Source organism: Panthera pardus, unplaced genomic scaffold (genome assembly GCF_024362965.1).
Source record: "Panthera pardus isolate Hobbes unplaced genomic scaffold, ASM2436296v1 HiC_scaffold_15, whole genome shotgun sequence".
Lineage (NCBI taxonomy): Eukaryota > Metazoa > Chordata > Mammalia > Carnivora > Felidae > Panthera > Panthera pardus.
In genome coordinates, this window is record NW_026526710.1 from 70,025,343 (window position 1) to 70,053,121 (window position 27,779).

General features: G+C 39.5%; 1 protein-coding gene across 5 annotated transcripts in view; it reads left to right on the forward strand.

Moving 5' to 3' along the window:
- WDR7 (WD repeat domain 7) overlaps window positions 1–27,779 on the forward strand; it is a 352,075-nt gene that overhangs the window by 216,984 nt on the left and 107,312 nt on the right. For all 5 annotated transcript variants that reach the window (XM_019463951.2, XM_019463944.2, XM_053902762.1 and 2 more), the window contains one exon: window positions 25,184–25,370. In XM_019463951.2, the coding sequence (XP_019319496.2) occupies window positions 25,184–25,370 (187 nt within the window). The remainder of the gene's footprint in view (window positions 1–25,183; window positions 25,371–27,779) is intronic.

Here is a 27,779-nt window from a genome sequence, read left to right on the forward strand (position 1 = left end):
AGTACATCACATCCCCAGAACTTATTTATTTTATAGCTGGGATTTTGTACATTTTGACCTTTCACCCATTTTGCCCACCTCCATCTTTGTCCTCCGTGTTATTTTTTATACCAAGTTCTTTACTTTGGTACTATTGGTACTTTTAAAATAGATCTATATACAAACATCTTTTCAGCTTATTGTTTCGTATTTACATTTTCTGATTCTTTGTGGTAGACATTTAAAATTTTTATGTAGTCAGATCTTTAGTCTTTATTTTCATGTTGTTGAACCCAAAAAATAAGGAACATACATGCATATATTTTCATTCAGTTTGGTAGTCAATAATATGTATTCAGGGGTCTAGAATCACAGTGACGGGAGGTAATGAAAGTGGCTTTCCCAGTTACCAGTATGGGAAAATACTAGAATGAATTTTGAGCTATCAGTTGAAGTCATGGTTTTTTAGTATGCATGAAGACAGATATACAAGTATAGATATGTGTGTATATGTTGGTTAGTATGCAGGCATATATTTCCTAGCTGTGGTCACTGAAAGGGCCTAAGAGCTGTGACATCCCAGTAATACCCAGAGCTCAGAAATTGATTTTAAATGTGACTGTTTAATAAAACAATCCAGGACTCCTTGGAGAAGTGGTTGAATCCAGGACCGAGGCAGGGAAACCTGGAACATCTATAATGTCAAAAATTAAGGAAGGGCTTAAAATTGATGCGGGAAGGGCTTAAGGAAGGGCTTAAAGAAGGGCTTAAAATAGATGTCATAAGGACACGGGAGCCAACCTGAAGGTGCTTTCGATAGCCAAAAGTGGAATAATTTCAGCAACAAAATAAATGATATATTTATTTTATGGAATTATAACCCCTAGAACAAAATAAATACCCATGAGTCCACACTAATTAACTCTATCAAGAAAGGAAAAGAGACAACTCTTGCAGAAGAATTTTAGTTGATAAATATAGAAGCAATGAGGAAATACTAAATCTGCATTAGGCAAAGACCACAGTAATAATTGTTGTAGACAAAATCCACTAGTAGATGCTAAAAGCAGTATATTAACACAGGCTTAAACTATCTCCTCTCAAGATATTTATCAATAACAAAGGGAAATTGGAACTCCACTGTAATTGGTTACCATAACCAAGTGATCAAAGTTAACATTGTCAGTAGTGAAATACTCACCCTGATATGATACACTGAGAAGGAGTCAGTATCACTTATGTGGTATTATGGCCAAAAATGCGTAGCCTCGATGTAATTGTGAGAAAAGATCAGACAAACCTCGACAAAGAGACAATCTACAAAATGACCAATTTTCATCAAAAGTGCCTAAGGCATGAAAGTCAAGTGTAAGGACCGGTCATAGATTGCAGGAGGCTACAGAGACATGACAGTGAGATACAACATGAGATCCTGACGTGGGTACTCGAACAGGAAAAGGACGTGAGCAAAATTCAATTAAGGTCTGTAGTTTAGTCAGTAGTGGTCTACCAGTATTAACTTCCTAGTTTTGATAATCACAGAATGGTTATGTGAATTGACATTAGAGAAAGCTGGGTAAAGGATCTATATGAATTCTCTTTCCTATTTATGCATCATTTGTACAAGTCTAAAATTATTTCAGAATAGGACGTTTTTAAAAAGCTCTTCTTCCGAGATGGTAGGATAAAGATAGATTTATATTTCATAGTAGTATAAGTAATACTGCAATTTCAAAGTAGCTGAGGATGTTCACCATTAGAAATAGCAATTCTATTTTTCTATGGCTTTCCTTTTCAATGTCCCTCCCTCCAAGGTTTCTGAGTGTGTCATGCAACCCTGGGGTAGAAAGTTTAGTACAATTTTATTTATGGATTTAATAACAAAAGCATAATGATTAGAAATTCTTAGCATATTTCATTGTATTAATATGTAGGCTTTGGAAGGCAAAGCAGATTTTTCAACATTCAGTTTTATTCCATGTCTGTGAAATCTCAGTACTTCTTACCTATAATTCAGTGTTTTAGCTAGATGTGTTTTTCCCTAGGGTAGTACATGAAATTAATGTGAAAGAAAATATCAGAGTAAATATTTCCATACTCTGAATTTTGTTTATTGCTAGTCATAGGAAAAAAAGAAAAAGATGTTTCATGCAGTTCTCGATAAAGTTTTTAAGGTTTTATATTAGAGATACAATGGTGTGCTTCTAAGGTATGGGCCTAAATTTCTGAAAATTTTAAGGCATCTTTTGTTTTACATTTACAAGTTCTGCTCGAGCCTGTACAATTAATTGTGTTCCTTAAACCTACACTAAGGAAAGGCTGCCCATGGAAATTATATGGTGTTGATTTCTGGTAATTCTGGAAGGGAGATGGGAAAGACGGGAAGGTGTATCAGTCAGGAGACAGAAACCACATCGGTTATCTGAACAGGGAAATTATAAAGAATTGCTTCCTGGTAGAAAGGGGTAAACTACTAGAGGAAGTAAAATAGTAGCTACTACTTCATCTGAGGTGAGGTAAAATAGATACTGAAGGAACTAAGGACTCTTCTCCGAGATTGGACTTCTTCAAAGAGGGAAGCATCTAGCCTGTGAGACGTGGAGAAACTTGCCAATGGGCTTGGGCAGAAGTGGCCTGCTGTAGCCTTGGGGGTTGGCGGGGGGGGGGGGGGGGGGTGCAGCGCAGGTAGGGGAGGTGAGGGGCAGCTTGGAACCTGGCCTGAAGTTGCTGGAGGGGTGGGGGTAGCTCTGAAGGAGCAGTCTGCCATTTTCACAGGGAGGGAAGTGTCTCTACTCTTGCAGGATCACTCTGTTAACCTCCATTGACAAGCTTAACATTTTCCACTGGCTGGCAAAGGAGATACCTACAGAGCCCAGCTCCAGTATGGCAAAGTAGCAGGGGAAAACCATGGATTTTTAGCTGAGATACTACAAATTGAAAACTGGCCCAGAAGAAATCATTTATCGTTATAATTCTAAGCTACGGTCTCATAAATCAGAACTGTCAAATTACTAAAATTTCAGTCTTTACTTGGTCCTTTATAATGAGCTAATCATGTCCTCTATAAATATTTTTAACTGAGTTGTAGTGTTATAAGTTCTGGGAGACCAATAAAGAAATTGTTCTTTATTTTGTTTCTTCTTTCTGAGGAGGACCCTTATCATAGCTGTATAGACCTCTAGGCAATGTAGTCTCATAGTGCTGAAAGGAGGAGGTTTAAAACAAGATGAACCAGACCAGGCCTCCGAAACCTGAATCCTGCCTGTGGGTGCCAGGCACAACTAACCCTATTTTGCATTTACAGATAAATAAATGATGGTTGGTAACTGTTGCCTCAAATTTGCATTTCAATGGCCTAGTAATGTCCCATCACTTACCTACTACTTCACAGGGATGTTAGTGATAAGGAATAATTAATGATTTGCTAACAAGATCAGATCTTTGATTATAATGTACAATAGATGTACAAATTCTATATTTAACTTTTATTTGCCTTTTAATTGCTATGGATTTCTGGGCCTGCTACTAGGTACTTTATCAGACTGAAGAAATGGTTCCTATAATCTCTTATCCTCAGACCCAGTGGACATTACAATGTATTTTCTCCAAAATAGAAAAGGCAGTTCATTTCCATTATATGTTGTAAATTGTTGCATTGCCATCCATTTTGGCTGCAGTTGTCAGTTCACTGGGACAGCATTCTGTGAGTTAAGAAAGAATAAAAATGGCAAGCAGGGGATTTACTAGTGTTTTCATGTTGAACAGTTTAAGTGGGGGGGAATACAATTGGCAAATGAAGAATTCTTCAGACTTGTAAGCACAGGAAAAGAATTTCGGGCCAAGAGGATGTAATGTATTAAGCCCAAGCTCATTTAAAATTCTGCTTCGTCTGACCAGCCGTCACATCACAGAGCAGTCTGCTCAGAATGTCTCCAGTGCCGGTTCTGTGACCTCCCAAAGCTTTCCTACAGCAGTTGGCTTGAGTGGAGCAGGCCGCTCTGCTTCTGGGAAGAGAAGAGTTCTGGGCAGTAGCAAGAGTCCTAAAATATTGATGTGACCACTCCTCAGGTATAGCAGTAGTATATAGTTCTATGCACTGCCATTCAAGCTGTTTTCATTGCCCAGAAATCATTACACTGAACCTATAGGTTGTCAATCAAGTTAATTTTGGTAACTGGAAAGTAGACTTTGCCTTTGTGGACATTTATATATAGGACATGTATGTATATATATTTATATAATGTGTTTTTTTAATGGATGTGAAAGGTTGAAAAGTTACTGCCTTTCATATTTAATGCACCCTTAAATCTTATATATGTAGTCACTCAAGTGCACAGAGATGGAAGCCTCATGTGATTATTCTCTTTAAATGCGTGTGTTGCTGGTATAGTGATCCTAAGGACCGTGAAGTACCAAGTATTAGTTTGTATCACATGAAGCTGCCGTTCTTGAAGTCAGAGGCGATAAAATATTGTCAGTTTCACCTGGGTCAACCTAATGACTAGTAAAGTATCAACTCTGCTGTCCTATAGAAAAGCACCAGATTATTAAAGTAAATGGCCTAAGCTAGAACCCAAATTAACAACTGGACAAGAGACAAATGATTTTAAGGAAAATATAGCTAATGAGTAATTTATGACAGTCCTGTACCGTGGTGGCAGAAGTGAGGTGTGGTCCTCACCACCGTATTGGCAGAAAATACTTTGGTCCACAGATTTTTCACTCTCTGAACAATGTGTCTTATGCCTAGGATTATCTAGATCCTTGCACGTAAGTTATTGCACATTTGCTTACGTGGTTGCCTTCCTGACACACCTTCCAGGAGATTTTTATTTCTATACTCTTAGCTCCCTTTCTGACTTTTAAATATCAAGCTGCTTGCCCTTTAGTGGTATCGTATATTAGTGCCTGGGGTTCGTACTTGTATTTCACCTTGCTGACAGCCTTGCCTGGAAAGATGCTGTTGGGCAGTACCTCGTCCCCTTTTGAGGTTGTGTATTTTCTACTGGTCTACTTTTATCTCCTGCTATTTTCTAATGATGGGGGTCCCTGAGGTCTTTTATTTCTCTGAATGAAAGTGGAATCTGTTTGATATTATTTTTAATAATCTTCATTCTTGTTGTTAGGTGTATTTTGAGCAATGGCTAGTGAGTATCTAGGATCATAAAAGAGTGACCAGTTGACATGTTTTTTCCATTTTTAATAGAAACTGACTTTTGGGTCGTTCTGTCATTTTCAAGGAAAGTACTGCCTTCTCACTGGTGATAAGCAGTCACTTTTTCCTATTATCCAGAAAGTAATTTATTTAAAATTTCTGATTGGCAGCTTGTCTGATTCAACCTTACCATGGTTCACAACGTATTTAAATTATAGCGCGCCGTCTACAGAACTCCTCTGTAATGATTCGTTGTTTTCCATTTAATGTGCAGCTAATGCAGTGTTTATAAGTTAATGGGTTGATAAACTTAGAGAACTCTTTTATCTTGAATATGAAAATGCAAAGACTAACTTTTAATGCAGCATTATTTTTCAAAACCTCAGCTATTAATGAAGCTATTAATTAGAAGTGTTTTGCCCTTAATCACTTCCAGACTTGGTACACCACATTCGCCTAACTTTTTGGGCAATTATGTGTTTTTCATGGACTTTTGATTCCAAGGTACTCTGTTGATTTTACCCGGAGCATTATATTTTTGCAAAACATGCTCATGTGGAAAGTAGAGATTGGCGGTTATTCCTGCCTTTCACATGTGGAAACGAAGATGAGTTCATTACTAGGAGAAAGGAATCCAGTGTGCGGAGTCTTTTGCTGTCAATTATAAAGTGACTATGTGAAGTTCATGTTTAAATGCCTTATCTCACTGAGGAAACTTTATTTTCACATATCCTTTTCTTTGGCTCTTTCCTTCAAAATTCTAGAATCTTTGTGGTGTGGTCATTTCTAAATGAATTATGAAATGTGTAAAATTTTTAACTTGTTTTATAAAACATTGAGAAGATTGGAAGGGATGAAGCAGGTTGAAATAAATATTAGGGCAAATATTATGAGTGCATAAAATTGACAGGAAGCTATTTACAAGTAGAGTAAGAAAGTATGTAGATATTCTCACAGATGTTGAAAGATAAGTATGGCTTAGAGAGCATGTAGAAGCCAGAACTTTGATGAAAAAAGACTGAAAGTTAAAATTAAGCCTAAAATCTAAGAAATACCTAAAGCAATTGAGAAACCTCTATGTTGTATTAATTCCCTTTTTGATTATAGATAGTTTTTAGAAGGTGGTATTAGAATTTCTGTTTTGTTTCTAACTACTCTCATTTTGACGGGTTTAGAAGTACAGATGTTAGTGGCCTAAGAACATATAATCTGAAACATGCAATCTATTCTCTATTTGGTGGTAACGATGCTACTTAAGATTTTATTTATATTTGTTAAGAAATCATACAATTGCTCAAATAAAACTAATCTGATGTGGACATACCTCTGTACATAATGATTCAGAATCCAGAAGCAATTTATATATTCATATATGTATATAAGATACCATAAACAAAGTAAAAAAAAGCAATAAAAATAACAGTAGTGGATTAAAAGAGAGAAACACATAAATTTGTTTTGATTCAAGAGTTCAAAATGATCCTGGGGGGGAGGGTGGGGGATACCACCACAAACTTCACAAACTTCAGTGTCACTTTTGAATGATGCAAGAGAATTAACTTATTTTGAAAATTGGTAAATAAAGGGAAATAAACATTTATCCTATGTTTTCTGTACAAATGTAACCTAGCATAATCAAATGGTTGATGAGAGAAATTCCTGTTTATAACTGTGTTCTAGCCAATAAATGAAGAAGGGATAATAGAGTATTACTGCTGTACCACCCTGATCAATTAATGGACCTGGGGAATCACTCCTATTTAACAACCCCCAAAAGGAGACAGCCAGACATTGTATACTTCTGGATGGAAGTACATAGCAACATTTAAGGAATAGTAAAGATAAAAATTCAAACCTGAATCTGTTCAGCCAGTTTATAGAACATACAGAGGCCAGGGGAACAGAGGAATGTAGGAATAATCAGCAGGACCCAGATTTTAGAAAATTCTGTGGGACGAAAGCACTGATTTCTTTCAGGAAAGCAGGGGTTGAGGGGCAACCTGTAAATTGAGATTTAAGAGATGTATTTGGATTGTGATTGGAGGAGACAAATGTAGATAAGTGAAGGAAAGGAAAAAGAAGGGGAGAGATAGGGAAGAAAGGGAGAGTTAGGGCAACAGAAAGAAAATCAATAAAATGTGAAGGCTGACCTTCTATATGATGATACGAAATTATAAGTCCCAATCTTTTAGACATATATACTGAAGTATTTGTAGATGAGATTTGCTGCAAAGTAATTCAAGCTGCTGGGGAAAGTGAGTGAGGGTACAGATGCAAACAAGATTGGCCAGGAGCTCCAAACTCTGGAAGCTGGATGATGGTTGCAACAAGCTTTACCATATTCTTCTTTGTGTATGTTTGAGATTTTACATAACAAACAAGATGTCTACCAGTGGAACTGGCTGCCCCACGAAGTGGTGAACTCCATGCCACCTGACTGCATTCTGAATCTGTAGATCTCCATGAGGCCACGAATTTAAGTTTTCATTAAGCTCATCAGGTGATCCCAAACACCAGGATTGGATACCTCTGTGCCAGACCATCTTTGAAGTCTTATCTAATTCTGAGCTTTCTAAGTCTGGTATTCCTTGGAATGGTGTGAGCAAGATGTGCTCTAGAAACTCAGGGACACAGTGGTTGGAGGGACTAGCAAAGCTTGGTAAATAAAGGAAAACTGAGACCTTGAAACGTAGTTAAAATGTGGATGGTGGAGTGTGAATCAAGTCCATTCATTCATTCCACAAATATTTTCAATGCCTCCTCCATGCCAGACAGTGTGCCAAATGCTTGTGATCAAAACAGTAATGATGATCAGCTTGAACGTCATTTGTTATGGAGATCTTGTGTTTACCGTAGAGGCAGTGCTGGTCTTTGAGGACTGGAGCTTTGGCTTCTGAATGGGCTGTACCCATTCTTGCTCTTTACCGTAAAGTAAGCCACACAACGTCTCTGGGCCTCTGTTTTCTGATCTATCATAATGAGGTTGGACCATTCCAGCTCTTGACTTTTATAAAAATATGATAGGTGAAAATATTTTTGCGCTATAGCTTTTGCTGTGTATGTGGACGGTGTGGTCTGTGGCACTGATTTTTGTTAACCCTATCAATACCCACGAAATTTGCTTGTCACTGGGGTGGGTGAGGGTATTTTCTCTTTTTCCTGACTCTGTAATATAGTCCTGTGAACACATATTTAAGCTAGCTTAATGAGATTCTCTCCATAAACTGAAACAGGTCTGATCTTAAGCTCATTTACTGTCTGAGAACAGAATTGATCTTGCCTTCACATTTGATTCACCCTCTATAGATTTTGAGAGGAAGAAAAATAGCATTGCTAGCCTAGTTTAACTAGGCCGGAGTTACCAGGGAAAAGGCTGGAAAACCAGTGTTACAATACTTGTTTGCCCTTGTCTGTCTTCTTGTTGTGTGTTAATACATGCAGATCATTCGGATAAGCAATTCAGTGCTCCTTGAGGGCTCTGCCAGTTAAGGCTCTTCACTTTCCATACACGTTAAAATGATTAAGCGCTTGCTCGATTGTCATGAACCCAATTTATGGTTTCTGGGATTACCATCTGAGAAATAATATGGTGTGTTTCATTTGCAATATTAAATATAAAATCCTTTGCAGATATCATCTTAAGCCTGGACTATGGCATAGCCTATTATTTTTAACTAACTGTTGTGTAGAATATAATGGACAGAATAGGGGATTTCATGTCAGGTAAACCCTGTTTTAGCATTATTCACAGTACGATCTGGAATAACTTATTCCTTATTTAAGGTTTCTGAGATGCGGTTTTCCTCTTCTTCAAAATTGAAACTAATATATTCCTCTCAGGGCTATTTTCAGAATTAAATGAAATCCCACAGGTAAAGCATTCAGGTAAAGCATGCCACCCACCAGGCAGCAAATATAATTTCCCTTCTTCCTTCTTTCCTTCCCTTCCCTTCCCTTTGTTCGTTCGTTCGTTCGTTCGTTCGTTCATTTTACTGGTTTTCCTTACTGTTTGGTAAAATGCTTTATGTTACATATTTTTAAAAGGAGTAAGCGTCCCAGTAGTTTTCCTCTTTTAAAAAAGTCCATTTTGGGGGCGCCTCGGTGGCTCAGTCATTTAAGCACCAGACTCTTGATTTGGGCACAGGTCCCGATCTCACGGTTTGTGAGTTTGAGTTCTGCATCAGGCTCTGCGCTGACAGTGCGGAGCCTGCTTGGGATTCTGTCTCCCTTTCTCTCTGCTCCTCCCCTGCTTGTGTGCTTGCACACCCTCTCTCTCTTCTGTCTCTCAAAATAAATAAGCTTTTAAACAGTCCATTTTGAAGTCTTAGGATAGTATACAAGAAAATATCTGCGACTGAGGAAAATAAGTAACAGTATCTATATAATCCGGAAGATGGAGAAGAATTTATCAAGAGCCTGCCCCTAGCCTACGTGTTAGGCATGATGCATGTTCTATCATTTAATATTCCTGTCAACTCAAGAAATAGGTCTTTTCTCCATCTCTTTTTGTATCATTAGATGAGGAAACTAATTACGTGAGATCAAACTGTTATCATATTGTAGGTGTAGGATTAGAATCCAGATCTTCCTTCTTAGCTCTTTACGACTCTCCATGGATTTTTCAGTCACGGGAAGGCGGGAGGGTGACTTTGGCCTCCTGACTGGAAGTGGGAGGGGCAAAGTGTGGAGTGGGGTAACACATCTGAATTACGTGAGGACATTTTTTTTTTTAATGTTTTATTTATTTTTGAGACAGAGACAGAGCATGAGCAGGGGAGGGGCAGAGAGAGAGGGAGACACAGAATCCGAAGCAGGCTCCAGGCTCCGAGCTGTCGGCACAGAGCCTGATGCCGGGCTCGAACTCACGAACCGTGAGATCATGACCTGAGCTGAAGTCGGACGCTTAACCGACTGAGCCACCCAGGTGCCCCACGTGAGGACATTTTCAAGCGATATTTATGGCACTGTTTCCCTCCAATTTTGCTACCCTCATTCTGTCTGTCACAGTAAGACATTTCATAATATGTCATATTCTGCAAGTATGTTGGGAGAGAAAAAAGATTGAACACTATTGTCCTGTGACATACTGCTTAGATAAGAAATTGTATAAATAATTGCACCGAATTAAATCCATACAGGGATGTAAAGTCTTGAAAATATTTTGACCACCTTATTTTTCTTTATTGCTCCTAGACAGTTTAGAAGTATTTGGACATGTTTATATGTTCTCAGTATAATAGAAGTAAGTACTATAGTATATATTTTTTTCAGGTTGCACTTAGCGGTCACTGACAATAAAATAACAGAAAAATGTATTTCTTATTTTGGTTTGCAAAATACCTCTTGGTTCATCTTTTATTGAACATGAAGACTGGTTTATAGTGCTTTTCAATCTAAATTTAATTATGCAAAAGAATTAACTAAGGAAAATTAAGCCATATATAGCTGTTTTATAAATTTATTAAAAAGCTGTATTGGGGGGGGGGGAATATGAAAACCGCACACTGCCCAATAAGGTGTGAGGAAGCTAATTGCTTCCTGGCCCTCTCGAAATTACTCAGCCTGAAAAAAGAGAGCACATATTGATTTACTGTATAGTAAATGCCCCACGTCTCTCCTCCTCTAACACCCAGACACTTACCACGCACACACACCCAGCAGCAGTGCCACGGGCCTGCCTACCTGACCACTTCCACCGTCCAGCTTCCGTGATAACAGAATCAGGATGGAACGTTTTCTTCCTTTGTAAAAGGAAATGGCGTACAATTGTCAAAGTGTGCAAAATGAATGGCAGCGTAGCCATTGTATGTATGTATTTGAATGTATGTATCTGCTTTTAAGCTCAAGAGAAAGACGAGTTTCCAAAGGAAAAATACGTATTTCCTGAGAATGTGGTCTCCCTTAATCTAATCTGTTTCTTTGCATACACTAGTATCAGTTAATCTGTTTATATGCATTATAACATTAGAAGCAATGTCAAAACTTAGCCTATTTGACAAATTTGGGGAGGTTCTTACAAAGATGGTGCAAGTTCCCGTTGTATTCTCCAGCACGTTCTTTTGCTTTATTTTGGAGATGATCCACTAATTGAGAGAATGGGCATTTTATTCATATTTTTATGTTATGTTTTAACTCCTGCGTAAGTTCTGTCCTGCTAGTTGTGACTTTTCCATAAACATCTGGTTTCCTTTTCAACATAGACTTTGAAGTGCTGGTTTTGATTGTCCCAAAGCCAAATCAGTAAAATTAGTGAGAAGTTTAAAAAAAAAAAAAAATCTTACAAACTGCTCCGAAGGACAATCTGTGATTATTCATGTAAATATATGTATTTTAGAAGTGCAATAACGTGTGTTTCTTTTTTGTCTTAATATAAATTATTAGCTATGACTTTTAATTGTGATCTTGGTTGCTTCGATACCGTAGGAATTCATTGTCTTATGGTATCTTGCACTTTATCTTGAAAGGGTCAGAGCATCCGTATTTGCAGAAGGAAGAGTATTTTGTTGATTAGAGCGATTTTCCTTTGTCTCATTTTTGTTACTTAATAATTGCAAAGTGGTTTTTTTTTTTTTATTTTGCTACTTAATAATTGCTAAGTGGTACACACACACACACACACACACACACACACACCCAAATATCTCTTTGGAAATATGTTTGCCTTCTCTCTTTTTTGCCATTAATATCTATTCCTCAAAGAACTGTTTCCGCTTTTCATGACGCTCCGTTGATGCCTCTCTTGTAAGTCTACCAGCACGCCTTTCGTCCCAGGATTCGGACGCAGGTCTAGCTCGCTGCTCTAGACAGCCTGCTGTTTACTGCTGGCGAGCTCCCATTAACATAGCCACCACTCCTGGGCTGGATAATGGACTCAAAGGTTAAGAGCAGAGGATCTCAACAGCTCCAATCAGCAGGGCTTTTCCAGGGCTAATTACCTCTTTACTGCGCTGACTCTAATGTGACATGTTTATTGCCTTAACTAACAACTCATTAGCTTAGTTGATGTTTTTGTCAATATTAATTCGTTCATTTAAGCCAAGTCAAAGCTTAAACAAAGATGTCCAGACTGAGAAACGGGCAGCAGAGTGACTTTTGTTTGCTCATCTTTTTTACCTCCCTTACTCAACTTCAATAAAAGAAATGTGTAGAAAGGAAACATTTAGACTGTTTGCATTGAGAATGTTGGTATTTGTTGATTTGCTTGCATGTAAAACGATTCTGAATTTATTTTTCTTCATGGTTACGCTGGCCTTCATCTCACAGTTTACTTAATATTTAGTGTCCACTGAGGACAACTATTTCTCATCTTTGACTCCGTGTCTGAAGAGCTAACATGCAGCCGTTCCTTGTTCCAGTTGAATGTCTTGCTGCGGTTATTAGAAAAGAGATCAAGTACCCATGCACATGATTTCCATTTCCACTAAGCTACTTACAAAATTATGTTGAGATTTATCTTGTAATGATTGCTAACTTACTTAGCCTGCGTGAATTAGTTAGAGAGAGTATGCAATTATGAAGTTATCGTGAAGCATTGCAGTTGTTTGCCATACTTTTGGTTCACATTAATGGTATTTTGGGGGAAATGTCATTGTTTAAATTTCATGTAGTTCGTAATAACTAAATTCTAAAAGCCCTAGAGTAGTGCAGGTGGGTAAAATAATTGAACGTGAGCCTTTGATCGAGTAGTAAGTCAATTCCTTTGGAAAGGTACATCAGCATCTTCAGAACCCTGTAACCCATCTGGCGAGCCCCTCTCACAGGATGTTTAATGGCGTACAGATGCGCAGAAAGTGTTATGATGATTCCCGATGAGACATGAATGAAGCCGCAGCGTTAGGGGGGTTTCATCTCTGGAAAGACCCGTCTCTGCTTTGAAGGTCAGAGACTCACTCTGATTGGTTGCTTCCTGGAGGTGATCAGGTCCAGAGAAGGCTGATAAAGCTTTCTGTGGAACGTGTTGAGAATTGCATGTCATAAACCAGACATACTCCTATCTGTCTCATCCATTGTCAGTATCTATAGCAGGTAACATGGACACCACATGATCAGTACTTTTAAGAAATCGCTGTTACAGGAAATAAAAATACTTTATTTTTAAATAAATCAAATTTATAATCGTATACATTCTGCACTAAATACCGTGATTATATTTACCTTCCTGCTTTCTCAGCCACCATTTTTTCCTTTTTTTTCCTGAATCTGCTTCAGTCAGGCTTTTCTGACTTTAACGCTACTGAAATTTCTTCAGTAAGATAACCCGTGACTTACATGTTGCCAAAGGCAGTAAGCAATTCTTGGCTCTTGTCTCTGTCTCTTGGTAGAATATAATTCCAGCTACATTGAAACCTGCAACTCTGCTTGTCCTTTCCTGTTTCTCCCACCTTGTTAGCCGCTGGTTCTCAGTCTTGATTTCCCCCCCGTCTTTCCATCCTGCGAAGGTGCCTGTGCACCTGCACTCACTCTCTAGGTATTATTTCCAGTCCCATGGCTTCAATGCATGTGTATGTGGACGATTTTGAAATTTTTATTTTTAGCCCTGGTTTCTACACCAGTCTCCAGACTCCTATATTCAACAGTTGATCTGAAATCTTCCTTCAGATGTTTGACATGTACCTCAGATTAGAAATGCCCGAAACTAAAATTTGGATTACCGCTCCTGCTTCAAAACCCAAAAAAAACCTCCTCCTCTTCTGTTAACTAATTTTAATGAGTGTCACCATCATCCACATAGTTGTTCATGCCCAAATGCCTGGAATCAGTTTTACTACTTTTTTTGTTTATTTAAAAAAATTTTTTTAATGTTGATTTATTTTTGAGAGAGAGAGAGAGCACGAATAGGGGAGGGGCAGAAAGAGAGGGAGACACAGAATCTGAAGCAGGCTCCAGGCTCTGAGCGGTCAGCACAGAGCCCGACGCAGGGCTTGAACTCACCAACCCCAAGAGCATGACCTGAGCCGAAGTTGGCACTTTACTGACTGAGCCACCCAAGTGCCCCAGTTTTACTTATTGTCTTTCCATCATATATTCACATCCAATCCCTAAATGAATCCTGTCTGCTCTATCTTCTAAAAAATTTTCTTAATCCAAAATTTACATAGTTCTCATACTCTGTCACTACTGTTTTAGTCCAAGCCATCATTATCTCTTGCTTGAACCATTGTAAGAACCTCCCAGTTGGCCTCCCTAATGTTACCCTTTGCCTGCAACCCACCCCAGTCTATTCTGTACACAGCACACAGATACTTTCTGAATGATGGCAGGTCATGTCACTGTCCTACCCGAAACTTCCATGCATTTCTCATAACACTTAACCCCCTAGGGAAAAGGCCTGTGTGACTGATCCATCCACGGCTGCCTTTTTGATTTCATGTCCTTCCACTCTTGTCCTTATTCACTGCCGTCTAACTACTCTGGACTTTTTACTGGCCCTTAGGGATCCCTACTTACCTCAGGGCCTTTTGTGCTGTTCCCTCAGCCTGGAATGCTTCTCCCACAGATGCCCACATGCTTCTCTTTCATTTCACTTAGGTCTTTGTTCAAATGTCACCTTCTACAGAGTACTTTCCTCTCTATCACTTTCTAGGCTCTTACCCTTGCTTTATTTTTCTTCACCTGACTTAGTACCACTTGACATATCTATTTGTTTATTTGGTCTTTATGTCCCAGCTAGAACGTAAGCTTTGTGAGAGCATAGAAGTTGTTGACCTGTGCTTAAAAACAGTGCCTGGAGGAGGGGGGCTCCTTGGGTTAAGCCTTCAACTTTGGCTCAGGTCCTGATCTGAGTTTGTGAGTTCGAGTCCCACATCAGGCTCTGTGCTGACAGCGCCAGGGCCTGGAGCCTGCTTCGGATTCTGTGTCTCCCTCTCTCTCTGCCCCTCCCCCGCTCACACTCTGCCTCTCTCTCACTCTCAAAAATAAATAAACATTAAAATAATTAAAAAAAAAACAGTGCCTGGGACGTAACAGGCACCAGTAAATATTGGATGCATAAAGGATCACTTAGCTAGTAAGATGCTGAAGCTAGAACTTAAACCCTGGTGTCCTTTTGCCTCTTACCCAACTGCCCACCCACTCGTTCATGCTGTTTAACCATCCTACACCTTTTGGGAACAGGACATAGAAGTATTTGGATCATTTAGTTAAAGATTCCCTACATTAATGGATTTTTTTTTTTTACTTCTTTGGTATCATAAACATTTGCTTCTATTATTTTACTTCTTTATTGCTGACCCTCAGAGTGTCTGAAAATCAGCACTTTTTACATTTCTGAGGCAGAATAAGGTTATTTGCAATAAGTCATAACTTTCTGATTATAGGAAGGTAAGACGCCCTAATTTTAGCCTGCCATCCAAAATATATTAAATACGAAGAGCCAACATGAGATTAAATGTCATTGTATGATACAACTTAATTTGAAATTCAGTAAAACCGAAAAAAATGAACTTTGAATCAAAGATTATTTGGATTTTATTGTCGTGTGATTATAGGACAAGAAACAACAAATTATGTTGAAATAGGACTGTTTTGATAAAACCGATAGTAAATTAATGAGTTCTTAAATATCTTTGTTAAACTGTCTCCTAATTTAATAGTTACTTTATGGTTTTTATTAAATGACAAGTTTTTGTGCAATATAGGATGTAAAAAGTTTAACAGTTTCTAATAACTGCATTAATACAAGGCATGTAGTTATAGAAGTGTTTGCTAATTAGCCCATATCTATGAATAAGGCACACTACATTGGAATTATTTTTAATTAAATCGAGTTTCTGTATAAAGCAAAGGAATAGAATTCCAGATGGCACTCTGCCATCGTTGTTCTTTGATGGACATTAACAAGTGGGAAAAGGCTTCCTTTACTTGGTTACACTTTGAAATAAGTGGCCAATCATTATTAATTCATTTTGCACTCATTGTAATGGCATAAATCATCATAAATTCATTTGGTTTAAAGTGCATATAATGTGTTCTCCCATAGGAGTTTCCTTGTAATTGAACTATTAATTAATGAATTTTTTTAAATGACCTTTTTTTCCCTCCTCTGTTATACAGAGCCAAGGGTGGCTAATGGCCATTTCTTCATTCATGATATTTTTTTAAGTAAGAGGAACAAGTTTGTTCTAACTAGGCCTGTTGACTGGCTGGACTGGTCTAGGAGGGGCCAGAGCCCAAGAAAACGGTTATGTATATCAACTACCAGTGGGATACTAGTAATAATTATGAAGGTTCTACAAGAACTCTTTGAAAAATTCTGTGGAATGCTATGGTTTTGTAATAATTCCCATAAGAAAATTTCATTCTCTCTTGATAAATATGGCATGATGCTGGCTTCTGTTGGCATTTCCAGTTCTCGAAACTCCCTGTGGCCACTGGTTTTCTGACAGCATTGGCTGCCATAAAACCCAGGTTCCATTGGCCCGCAGCAAGGAGGCACTCCATAATGGAGGTCTCCTGTCCCTTTGTTATGCAGTGTCCTTCCACATTTCCTTCCTTCAGTGCCTTCACTTATCCAGTGCTGTTTCCTTCTTCATTCAGGCTATAATGGTTGCTTAGAAGGCTTGTAAGAGCTCATTCTAGAATCTGCCTATGAGGTAGCCACAGGATTCTTGTGAGGTCTTCATGCTTCAAGGGAGGCATGGGAGGAAAAATATAGCCTCTCCTTGAAGGAAATAAAAAGTACAAATAGAAAGCTAGGGAAAAAAATCAAGTTTACAACTTTTTAAGTGATTCTTTCTTATTTAGTGCTATTTCAGCCCAAATAGAAACTGCAAAAAACAAAACTACTACATGATTCGTGTTCACATCATGAATATATGTTACCAAGATCTATGGGTTGTATGAAAATAAAGGTTTGAATTTGTGTTAAAAGTGTTGTGTTGGTGTATATAACTGGCAGTTGACTGTGTGTGTGTGTGTGTGTGTGTGTGTGTGTGTGTGTGTGTGTAAGTGAAGAAAAGCAGCCTATCTAATAGACTGCGGAGAACTCAAGGCACCACTATTATCAGGTTGATAGAAATGAAAGAGGGGGAAAAAAGTAAAATAACATAAAATTATTATTTACTATCAAATGGTGCTTAAAATAATATCCAGTGTTTATTTGCTTATAGAAATATATAACTACAGGGGCACCTGGGTGGCTCAGTCAGTTAAGCGTCTGACTTCGGCTCAGGTCATGATCTGACAGTTTGTGAGTTCGAGACCCGCGTTGGGTTCTGTGCTGACCGCTTGGAGCCCGGAGCCTGCTTCAAGTTCTGTTTCTCCCTCTTTCTGCCCCTTCCTCTCTCATGCTCTGCCTGTCTCTCTCAAAAATAAATAAACGTTAAAAAAATTTTTTTTAAAGAAATATATGACCACAGTTTTTTATAGTTAATAAAGTGTTTTCATATAATAGGCATTCCATAAATGTGGGGTGTATTGATAAAGTAAATCTGCATTTTGTAATAAGGATGAATACATGCTCCAGAAGACAAATTCATTATTACCTAAGTAATAGCATTCGTGTGTGTGTGTGTGTGTGTGTGTGTGTGTGTGTGTGTGTGTGTGTGTGTGATGGCTTGTATGTTAATCTTTGAAAGAGTGGTCAGCATTACCAGCCAGATACTACAAAAATGTTTTGAATTGGCAGTTTGCATTGGTCAATTCATGATGGGGCAATATTCATCTTGCCAAAGCAACAAGTTGGCCATGGTCTAACACTGTCAGCTTTTTAGCCACAGGTTTTGTAGGCTTGATTTTGCTCTATCTTTTCTCATTTTTAGTGTTTTGCTGTTACAGCAAAGCATAAATATTTTCTTGCAGCTTTGGTCTTATGTAGCACTTTTAAAAAACAGTAAGATTAAACTTGGAACACTTTTTAAAAAAATGCTTGAGATAAAAAGCTTGAAATAAAATAGCTCTAATATATGAGCTATTATTACTCTTGACTGCACGACCACAGAAATCAAACCTCCAGAGGGTCTAAGTTAGTTGTGATTTATCTAATGCTGTATTTGAGCACTTTCTGCTTTTCAAAGGGTTTTATTTTGATTTGTTTTCCACCGTCTGCATTTTTGGTAGTTCATTTGTACTTTTGGCTACACGTACATGGTGGGGGCGGTTGGGGGGGGGGGGCATGGTGATGGTGTGCTACAAGCCGAACTCCCACTATGAAGCTGTCGCAGTATCTGTACCATTTACCTATCTTTGGGTGAGAAAAACCAGTAATTTGAAAAATGGACATTGAATATGGTCCCAGAACAATGCCAAATTCTATCCTGTAACCAAGTGAATGAGGAGCCTCTGGGTACTTCCGGTTAAGAGCCAGAGACCTGTAATAGAAATCTGAGTCGGGATACTTACAGTGGAGGAAGGTGCCCAGGATAGTACATTCATTACAAATGGCATTTGTTTCCAAATTTCAGGTATCGTGGGCCAGTAAAATGTCCAAAAATGAAACTTGAGAGTATATAACAGTGTTTTACATTTTTTTATTTTGCTCACTAGAGCCATTAAAAACTAGTACTATCTTCATTTTTAAAAAATCTTTTATTCACCAAAAAAAGAAAAATAGTAAGAACATAATCTAGAATAAGCACTCCTTTAAACTGAAAAAATTTAGCTTTATGAAAAAGACTTACTACATTGTTTATGTTTCTGCCATTTCACCATAGAGCCGTGGAAACTTTGCCACAGCCCAGCATAGGTTTGTAGCAGACTCTTGGAAATTTCTGATCGGTGCATAATTTTGCTGACTGTGCTGGGCACATACAGGGTAAAGTAATTCTCAGTGTGTGCCAAAACAACAATTTTTTCGTGATAACTGAATGTAAAGCATGGTGTTAAGCCTTGTGCCAAACAAAAGTATTTTCAAAAAATCTCATATAGTGCGGGGAACTCATTTAGCAGATGTTAAAAGTCAATAAAATAAAAATAAATAAATAGAATTAGATAAACTGCAGCTAATAAAATAAATGCCAAAAGATGCTATATTGTTATTAAACGTATGAGTAGTAATTGCTATGTATCTATTAAGATTTGTTTATCTTAGAGGGAAAGAGTGAGTGCGTGTTGGGGAGGGGCAGAGAGAGGGAGACAGAGGATCCATAGCAGGCTCCTTGCTGTGAGCGCAGAGCCCTGCGAGGCTCGAACTCAAGAATTGTGAGATCGTGACCTGAGCCGAAATCAAGAGTTGGCTGTTTAGCCAACTGAGCCACCCAGGCACCCCTAATTGCTATATTGAAAAGGATTTCATTCTAAGGTAAGCAGAGAATTCTAGGGTAGGGGAAATCACTAGCCACCTTCTCCAGGCGATTCTCCCCTTCCATGTGAACAGAACCCCTGTATCATTGAAGGTGGCAAAGTTGTCAGCTAATGAATTACATTTCTTGTGCTTCCTTGAAACTAGGAGAACCGGTGTGTGGTATAATTCTGACCAGTGAGATGTAACCAGACGTTAAAAAAGAGGCTCGACTTAACTGGCACAAGTCCTTTTGCTCTTTCAGAATTCTGCCACTTCCTGCCTAGAAGGTGGATGCTATGCTAGATGTGCAGTAGACCATTTTGTGACCATGAGGCAACTGAGTTAGAGCCGAGACAACTGCAGGCATCTTGGTGTGGCTATATTTAGCTGTTGAACCAGTGACGGCCACCTTCTGATTGTATGAGGAGCAGCAGCTGAAATTATGCCTTAATTCGGAAGGAAGAGGAGATTGATCATAAGGGATATAGTTTTGAATCCATAGTTGGATAGAACATCATGAATAAAATGCTGTCGTAAAGACACAAGTTGTGTTCAGACCTGTGTACTGGCCCCATTACACATGCATGGCCTGGGCTCCAGAGGCCTGGACTCCTTACCCAGGCCTGCAGCTAACCACTTGCCTTCTACAGTTCTCTGTTATCTCACCTGAAGCATAGGAATCGATGCTATTTTTCTAAAGTCCTTTCGATTTGAAAATTCCGTGATTCTAATTAATCTATCTGGCTGGGAATGAGTAGATCAGAATTAACAGGCAATAGGTCTTGCCCCTTTCTAATCACAACACAACCCAAATATTGATCTTTCTAAAATGAAAATCTAATCAAACCTCTCCTTTGCTTAAAACTTTCCGGTGGTCCCCCATTGTCACCAGAATAAACAGACTCCTAGCATGGCGTATGAAGCTCTTTGTCATTGGGCTCTAATAACCTGTCCTGCCTTGTGTCTCACTGTTCTGTTTCATCCACCTTGCCCTCTTTTCTCCCTTGCCCATCACCTCAACCTCTCCCTTCTCCCCCAACACAATTTCCAACCAATTAAACCCTGTGTAATCCCTTTATCTGGTTGTGTTCTCTCTCATTTCCTGGTCTTTAGACATGTTCTTCTCTGTCTTGCTATCATCCTCTCCTTTGAGTGGCTAACTACTACTTATTCTTTGGGTGTGGGTATGGAAATCCCTTTCCCTAGAAGCCTTTTCATACCTATAAAATGGGGTTAGGTGCCTGTCTTAAGTTCTGTCTTTTTCTTTCTTTCTTTTTTTTTTTTTTTTTTAATGTTTGTTTATTTTTGAGAGAGAGAGAAGGCCCAAGTAGGGGAGGGGCAAAGAGAGGGGACAGAGGATCTGAAGTGGGCTCCACACTGACAGCTGAGAGCCCGATGTAGGGCTCGAACTCACGAACTGTGAGATCACGACCTGAGCCAGAGTCAGACACTTAACCGGCCCTAAGTTCTGTTTTGACACCTTGTCCTTATAAGTCTTCTAACACTATTCAGAATATATTCAAATTACCTGTTTGCTCACCTGTCTCCTGAACTGGAATGAACTTCCTTGAGGAAAAGAACTCAGTCTTACTTCCTTTTGTTTCCCCAGTGTTTATAGTGACACTATAGTTATCACATAACTGAATCTTTGGATGGAGAGGCTGGGACCAAATTACAGAAAGCCTTGAATGAGTGTCAGTCTAGTTTGTTGAACTTTTTAATACTGCCACTAGAGTGCCTTTTATGAGGGAATCAGTCACGATGGCAGATAAAAGCTTCATTCTCCACCTTGCTTACTCAGTGAGGCACTGTGGAACAGTGGAACATCTACATAAAATACATACGTATTTTTGTGCAAAATTAGATTGCATCTCATACAGATTAAAATACATCCGTTATTGGGTACCACCGGTTTAAGGAAAATTCTGAGAGATAAAAGTTAAAATTCATAATATTGTCATGAGACTTTTTTCTGTCAAAAAGGAAGATACTATCAGTGTCTTAATTTTAGCTTTTTATCACCTTGGTCCATGTTGCAGAGTGGCTCTCTCATGGAATCATAGATCAGATAAACCCTCAATTACAGAGTGCAATATGAGTTGGAAAAGGAATAAATTTATCTATCCCTTTTTGTTATCGTAACAACCATTTTTTGAAGTCTCGTTCCTTAATATCAGAAAGAATATATGATTAGGAAATTTGAAGTCTTAAGCATCCGAGATTATTCCTTGAGAACATCAGTGTCATTATTCCTGGTAGCATTAAAGTCATAAGCATCTTATTAATCAACAAGGCTAGAAATCAGAAGGTTTAACTTGAAAACTGTCTTCATCTTATTTACAGGTTTTGCTTGGAATAAGTTGTCAAGACAGATGTGGAGTTTTAACTTTTTCTGCCTTTGTAATTCCAAAACAGACCAAAATAATCATACTCCAGTTAATAAATTTAAATTTTTTTTAATGTTTATTTTTGAGAGGGGGAGAGAGAGAGAGACAGAGACAGAGTGTGAGCGGAGGTGGGGGGGGGGGGGCTGCAAAGAGAGAGGGAGACAGAGAATCCAAAACAGGCTCCAGGCTCTGAGCTGTCAGCACAGAGCCCGACGCGGGGCTCCAGCTCACAAACCGCGAGATCATGACCTGAGCACAAGTCGGACACTTAACTGACTGAGCCACCCAGGTGCCCCTGTATTTACTAGATTTAAAATGTGTGTGTTAAATAGGCCATTTTCCTCTCTCCTTCTCCTGGTGCACACATGGCCTGCCAGACCTGTGGGGATCTTGGCTTTGTGTTACCCAGAGATGGTGATTTGAACGAAAGAAGAGATGCTGTATGAGAATTTTACTGACAAGATCACTGAATGAAATGGAAAGTGATTTACAGGAAGGGGTGACAGAGCTGTAGGGAACCTGCATTTCCTGCTGACCTGGGCATCCTCACTGTGAAGGTAGATCACACTTTGCGGGGGAAGCAAATACCCTGGGGGGCCATTGCAAGGCCAGGGATGTTTGGAAGTACGCTTACTGATTCTCCCTTTTCTGTCGTTTCGTTGGAAGGTAAGTGATCACATCCTTTATGCTGTCCTTCCTACTTTGTCAGAAAAATGATGGAAAATCTCAAGAAATCGGCCACTTAACGGTTTACTTTGCTCTCAGGATAAAATTGTCAGAGTGGCGAGGCAGCTGTCTCCAGAGTTCCCATACACAGGCTGCAAGAAATCAGCAAGGTCCCTAGTATTGCCAGAATGCTCCTGCCTGTAATGAATACAGAGATAGTGGAGTGCCGTTAAGGAAGATGATGATTGAAATGCTATAAAACATTGTACTTAAGAAACCTTCCTTCCCCTTCACAACATTGCTCACCAAGGATACACCTTCAGGGAGCCCTGTCCCTTATGGGGAAGCCGTGGCTACGTGTGCTTCAGGATGTCTGCAGAGAACAGCAGTGGGGGGTTCTCTGCAGCTCTTACAACTTCCTAGAAGTAAAGAATAACAGAAAAGTGGTGGATTTCTTAACATTTTGAAATAATCTGACAGACTGGGGCCGGGAGCTGCATTAGAAAGGTACATGCAGTAAAGACAGATATATTTACACTTTAGGTTCATAATGTGTGCAAAGTACTGTGCTTGGTGGTTTGGGAGATACAAAGTTACGTGAAACATAGTTCTTACCCTCAAGGAGCAACAAACTTGATGCAGAAAAGGGACATGGCTTATATTGTAAAAAATAGCATGTGGCAAGGGATGCGTAGGTGCTAGCAGAAAATAGAGACCAGTGGGCCACCTTTTTTTAAAGGAGTTTATATTTTAATCATCCACAAAACTTGAAGCTTTACATATGGCATCTACATGGCTAAATGTGAGAGTAAAATTTGCAAATACATGTATAAATGAAGTCATGCATTTCAGGATGTTTCCTCCAGGAGGCTCTCCATATATAAGTACCTTTTCAGCTTATGGCATGAGTTGTTAACCCAAGGCCCATGGTCTCCTTGAAATTCTTCTGCAGAATTTGGTGGCTGTGTATATGCATTGTATGTAGTTTTCTGGGGAAAAGACTGATGGTTTTCAACAGATTCTGAAAAGGTCCTGTGGCAGAAGATATTTTGAGCCAGCAATAACAAAGTGCATTCTCAGACTCTTACCTGGGCTTTACAGCTTCGTTCACTTCATCTCATCTCTGTTGCAATCCATTCTCCTTGAACAATTGGCTAGAACAGGGGCACCTGGGTAGCTTAGTCGGTTAAGCATCTGACTCTTGGTTTCGACTCAGGTCATGATCTCACAGTCTATGAGATCAAGCCCCACATCGAGCTCTGTGCTGACAGCATGGAGCCTGCTTACAATTCTCTCTCGCCCTCTCTGCCTGCCCCCCACTCTTCTCTGTCTCTCTCTCTCTCTTTCAAAATAAATAAACTTAAAAAAAAATTGGCTAGAGCATAAACACGAGTAAATGTTTTTATTTGTTGAATGCATCAAAGTTTATATGCCATGCTCTTAATTTTGAGAACAGACAAGCTGAATGTGCTGTTTGTGATGAGCCCTGACTGCCGTTTGTGGAGTGCCCCCGGGTGCTGGGTGCCAGGCAGGACACCTTGCACGCCTTCATTCATTTAACACCCGGGCTCTTCGTGAAGGATAGCTGTTCTTACCCCCAGTTTACAGACTAGGAAGATGAAGCTCATGAGTACTGTCCTCAGCCCTTAGTAAGATATGAAACTCTGGTGACTCCCCTGTCTGAAATCTGAAGCATGTGTACCCCTTAACCCGTCGGCTCTGCGGTGCTATGACTTGTAAACTGTTCTGTTCCTTCCCCTCAAGAAACAGACAACCTCTTCTGAATTGCAGCTTGCTCTTCGCCACCCGGGTTGCAAGCTTAATGGCCCTTAGGCGTATGTATACAAATCGTTGGCGTTTTCTTCAACATAAAAAAGTACATGTCAATTAAAATCTAGATCATTTCATCAGATTTCAAAGTAATATTGAACTTTTAATTTGTTTACCAAACTCGCGTGAAGAATTTACCACATACCTGGCCTCACTGTACTGGACCAGTAGAGTAGAATGTGGAGAAACATAGATGCTTGTGGGGGAGACTTTTTACAACTACCCCTCTCCCTTCTCCATCCCTCATCCCTGCTGGTAAGCATCAGCTGTGATGAGAAGTGCGACTGACAGAAGCAGTTGACATGTGAACTCTTAGGTGCAGAAGAGTGATGAGTGCCGCATAACATCATTTGAAGCCATCTCCAATTTGTGCAGTGCTGGGTAGGGAAAAACCTTGTTAGGAAGTTAGGGTGCCTGATATGTTTCGAAATGATATATACTTATTCATACGTAATTATTATGTAACCAAAGCCCTTTAGAACATGGTATGAAATACTGTAGCCTAGCTTATTTGTTTAAAGTATGTGGCCGGGAGCACCTGGGTGGCTCAGTCGGTTAAGCGTCCGACTTCAGCTCAGGTCATGATCTCGCGGTCCGTGGGTTCGAGCCCCACGTCGGGCTCTGTGCTGACAGCTCAGAGCCTGGAGCCTGTTTCAGATTCTGTGTCTCCCTCTTTCTCTGACCCTCCCCTGTTCATGCTCTCTCTTTCTGTCTCAAAAGTAAATAAAGGTTAAAAAGATAAAAAATAAAAATAAAGTATGTGGCTGAAGAAACTGTAAACTTGGGGTCTTTTAATAATCTTAATGCTCAAAACCCCTTTTCAGTTAAAAAAAAAAAAAAAAAAGAAAGAGAAATCCAACATGGTTTACATTTTGAAAATACGCTTCAAAGAAAACATCACCAAAGTAAAATTTCTCTATTGCTCTGTCTTTTATTTTGTAATTTCAGGTAAGGCGCTGACATTTCTACTGTTGCAGCCCCCAAGCCCCAAACTGCCCCCCCACAGCACGATCCGAAGAACAGCCATTGATCTGATTGGCCGTGGCTTCACAGTCTGGGAGCCTTACATGGACGTGTCTGCAGTCCTCATGGGGCTTCTCGAACTTTGTGCTGATGCCGAGAAACAGCTCGCCAAGTATGTGCTCAATCCCAGTTAATACGGACGGGTTTTGTTTGTGTTTTGTTGGTTGGTATTTCGTTTGTTTATTTCTGTTGGAGGTCATTGATGGCCCTTGATAGAGTGTGCATTTTTAATAGACAAAAAAAAAAAAAAAAACAATAGACAAACATCTCTATATATGAAATGTTGGTTATAGACCATGAAAGGGAAGTATATTTCTATAATTTGGGCACAGTTGGGATTTAGCATTGATTGATTGATCTATGACATAGTTTTTCAATTATGCTTATTGGGCCTTTTATATATAACATTACATATTATTACCTAGTAGTAGTGTAAACATGTCACTTAGAAGGAAAATTATATTTATACTTGCTCAGAAATGTTTTACTTATAATAGAATACATGGACATAGTTTGGGGAGTTACCCTTCATACTCACAGTGATTTTTTAAAATAAAATTTATTTATGGGCACCTGGGTGGCTCAGCAGGTTCAAGTCATGATCTTGCGGTTCGTGGGTTCAGGCCCTGCATCGGGTTCTGTGCTGACCGCTCAGAGCCTGGGGCCTGCTTCGGATTCTGTCTCCCTCTCTCTCTACCCCTTGCCCACTCGTGTGCACGTGCATGTGCACTCTCTTTCTCTTTCTCTCTCAAAAATAAATATTAAAACTTTTTTTAAAAAATAAAGTGTATTTATTTATTGAGAGAGAGAGAGAGAGAGAGCGCACATGCGAGTGGGGAAGAGGCAGAGAGAGGGAGAAAGAGAGGATCCCAAGCAGGCTCCCTGCTGTCAGCACAGAGCCCAGCATGGTACTCTATCTCATGAACTGTGAGATCATGAGCTGAGCCAAAATCAAGAGTCGGACACTTAGCTGACTGAACCACCCAGGTGCCCCTCATAGTGATTTTTAAAATCACGCTTTTTAAGGCTTCCCTTGCGCACAGGATATGACTGACCATAGGAGGTTGCAGAGATGAGGGTCCTGGGAAAGGCAGATGAGTTGAGGGAGCCACTAAAGTCAGTAGGAAACTGTTGGTAGCCAAGTGGCCAAGAATGATGGGAAGGGGCTTGGGGGTGGTGATAGAGGTTCATCTTGACTAATTCCCCAGAGGAAGGTGTTTGTTTTTGTTTCTTTTTAGTATAGCCATCTTAGCTGGTGGGAATTCCTAGTCAGGAATCCTTGAACTGGCCCAGGTGCCTCTCTAAATGCAAATGTTGTCACCTCTTTGATTTTTCTCAATGGGCATTTCATTCTTATCTTTGTTAACCTTGGAAAAATCTAGAAATCTCTGCCCTTTTCATCATGGTTGTCTTTCTCATAGCCCACGGTTTCCTTATGACCCAGCATGGCTTTGGGCCTGTAGTCTTTCTGCTGGCTGCACTAGGCTCGGGAAGTGGAGACCGAAGAAGCTAGTAGAGGCTGGACTGTGGCTTTGCCTGCAGATTGGGTATTCCTGGCCCCGAGTCCCAAGATGGGTTGGTAGGAGAAGGAATTTCTCCAGGCAACTGCCTGCCCCCCCAACTTCCTGTCATACAACCACACTTCTAAACATCACCTCTGTGTCTCCCTAGCTGTACGCTCTTCGGTAGGTCACTTCACCTCTTAACCTCGGTTCTGTCTACAAGTTGGAGTTAGGTAAGCACCTGCCTCATAAGGTTGATATTAAGTGTGTTTGTATTTGCAGAGTGCTTAAAAGAGTACGTAGCACATGTTAAAAGGTTGAATGGATGTTCCCAACAGGTGGTAGTGTCAGTGGTGACGCCATCCATTGTCATTGTTTCAATGTTCCACAGACCAAGAGCAGCTCATTTCTAGAATGAATAATTGACATAATGGCAGCCAGCATAGGTTTTGGATACAGGAGGCCTGCAGTTCTTGATTGACTTTAAGAATTAGGAAGAAAGTGAGCCTGTGAGTTGGAAGCAATAGTAAGAGGCAGCTGGCCTTTGTGCAAAGCCCAGAACATATTTCCAACCCTTCGCTGTCCCCCTTGGCTGCAGGTGCCCTGTACAGCCTCCAAGGAGTCTAGAATTTTGTTTTGACCTAATTTTATAGCCTATTTTCAAGGCTGATCTAAACACAATTTCAACAGTGTGCAGTCTTGTTTTGTTGCCTGGGAGAAGTAATGGGCTTTATTTTAGACATAGTATTTAAAATTTGCTTTGTTTTGTTTTTAAATCCGTGTACACAAAGTTTCTATCAGCAAACATAAAGATGTGCTGTGTTTTATCTACATGTAGTATGTCCACAGACACAAATACTTTAGCGCTTCAGTACGTAATTTAAATCTTGCTATTACATCCTTTTCTGTCATGAAGATTAGTATAACTCTCTATACACAGCTCTGAATAAATGAATGTATCAGCATGTAGCCTTGAGGAGTCCAATGTAATTTTCATCATGATAAATTGCATAATAAGC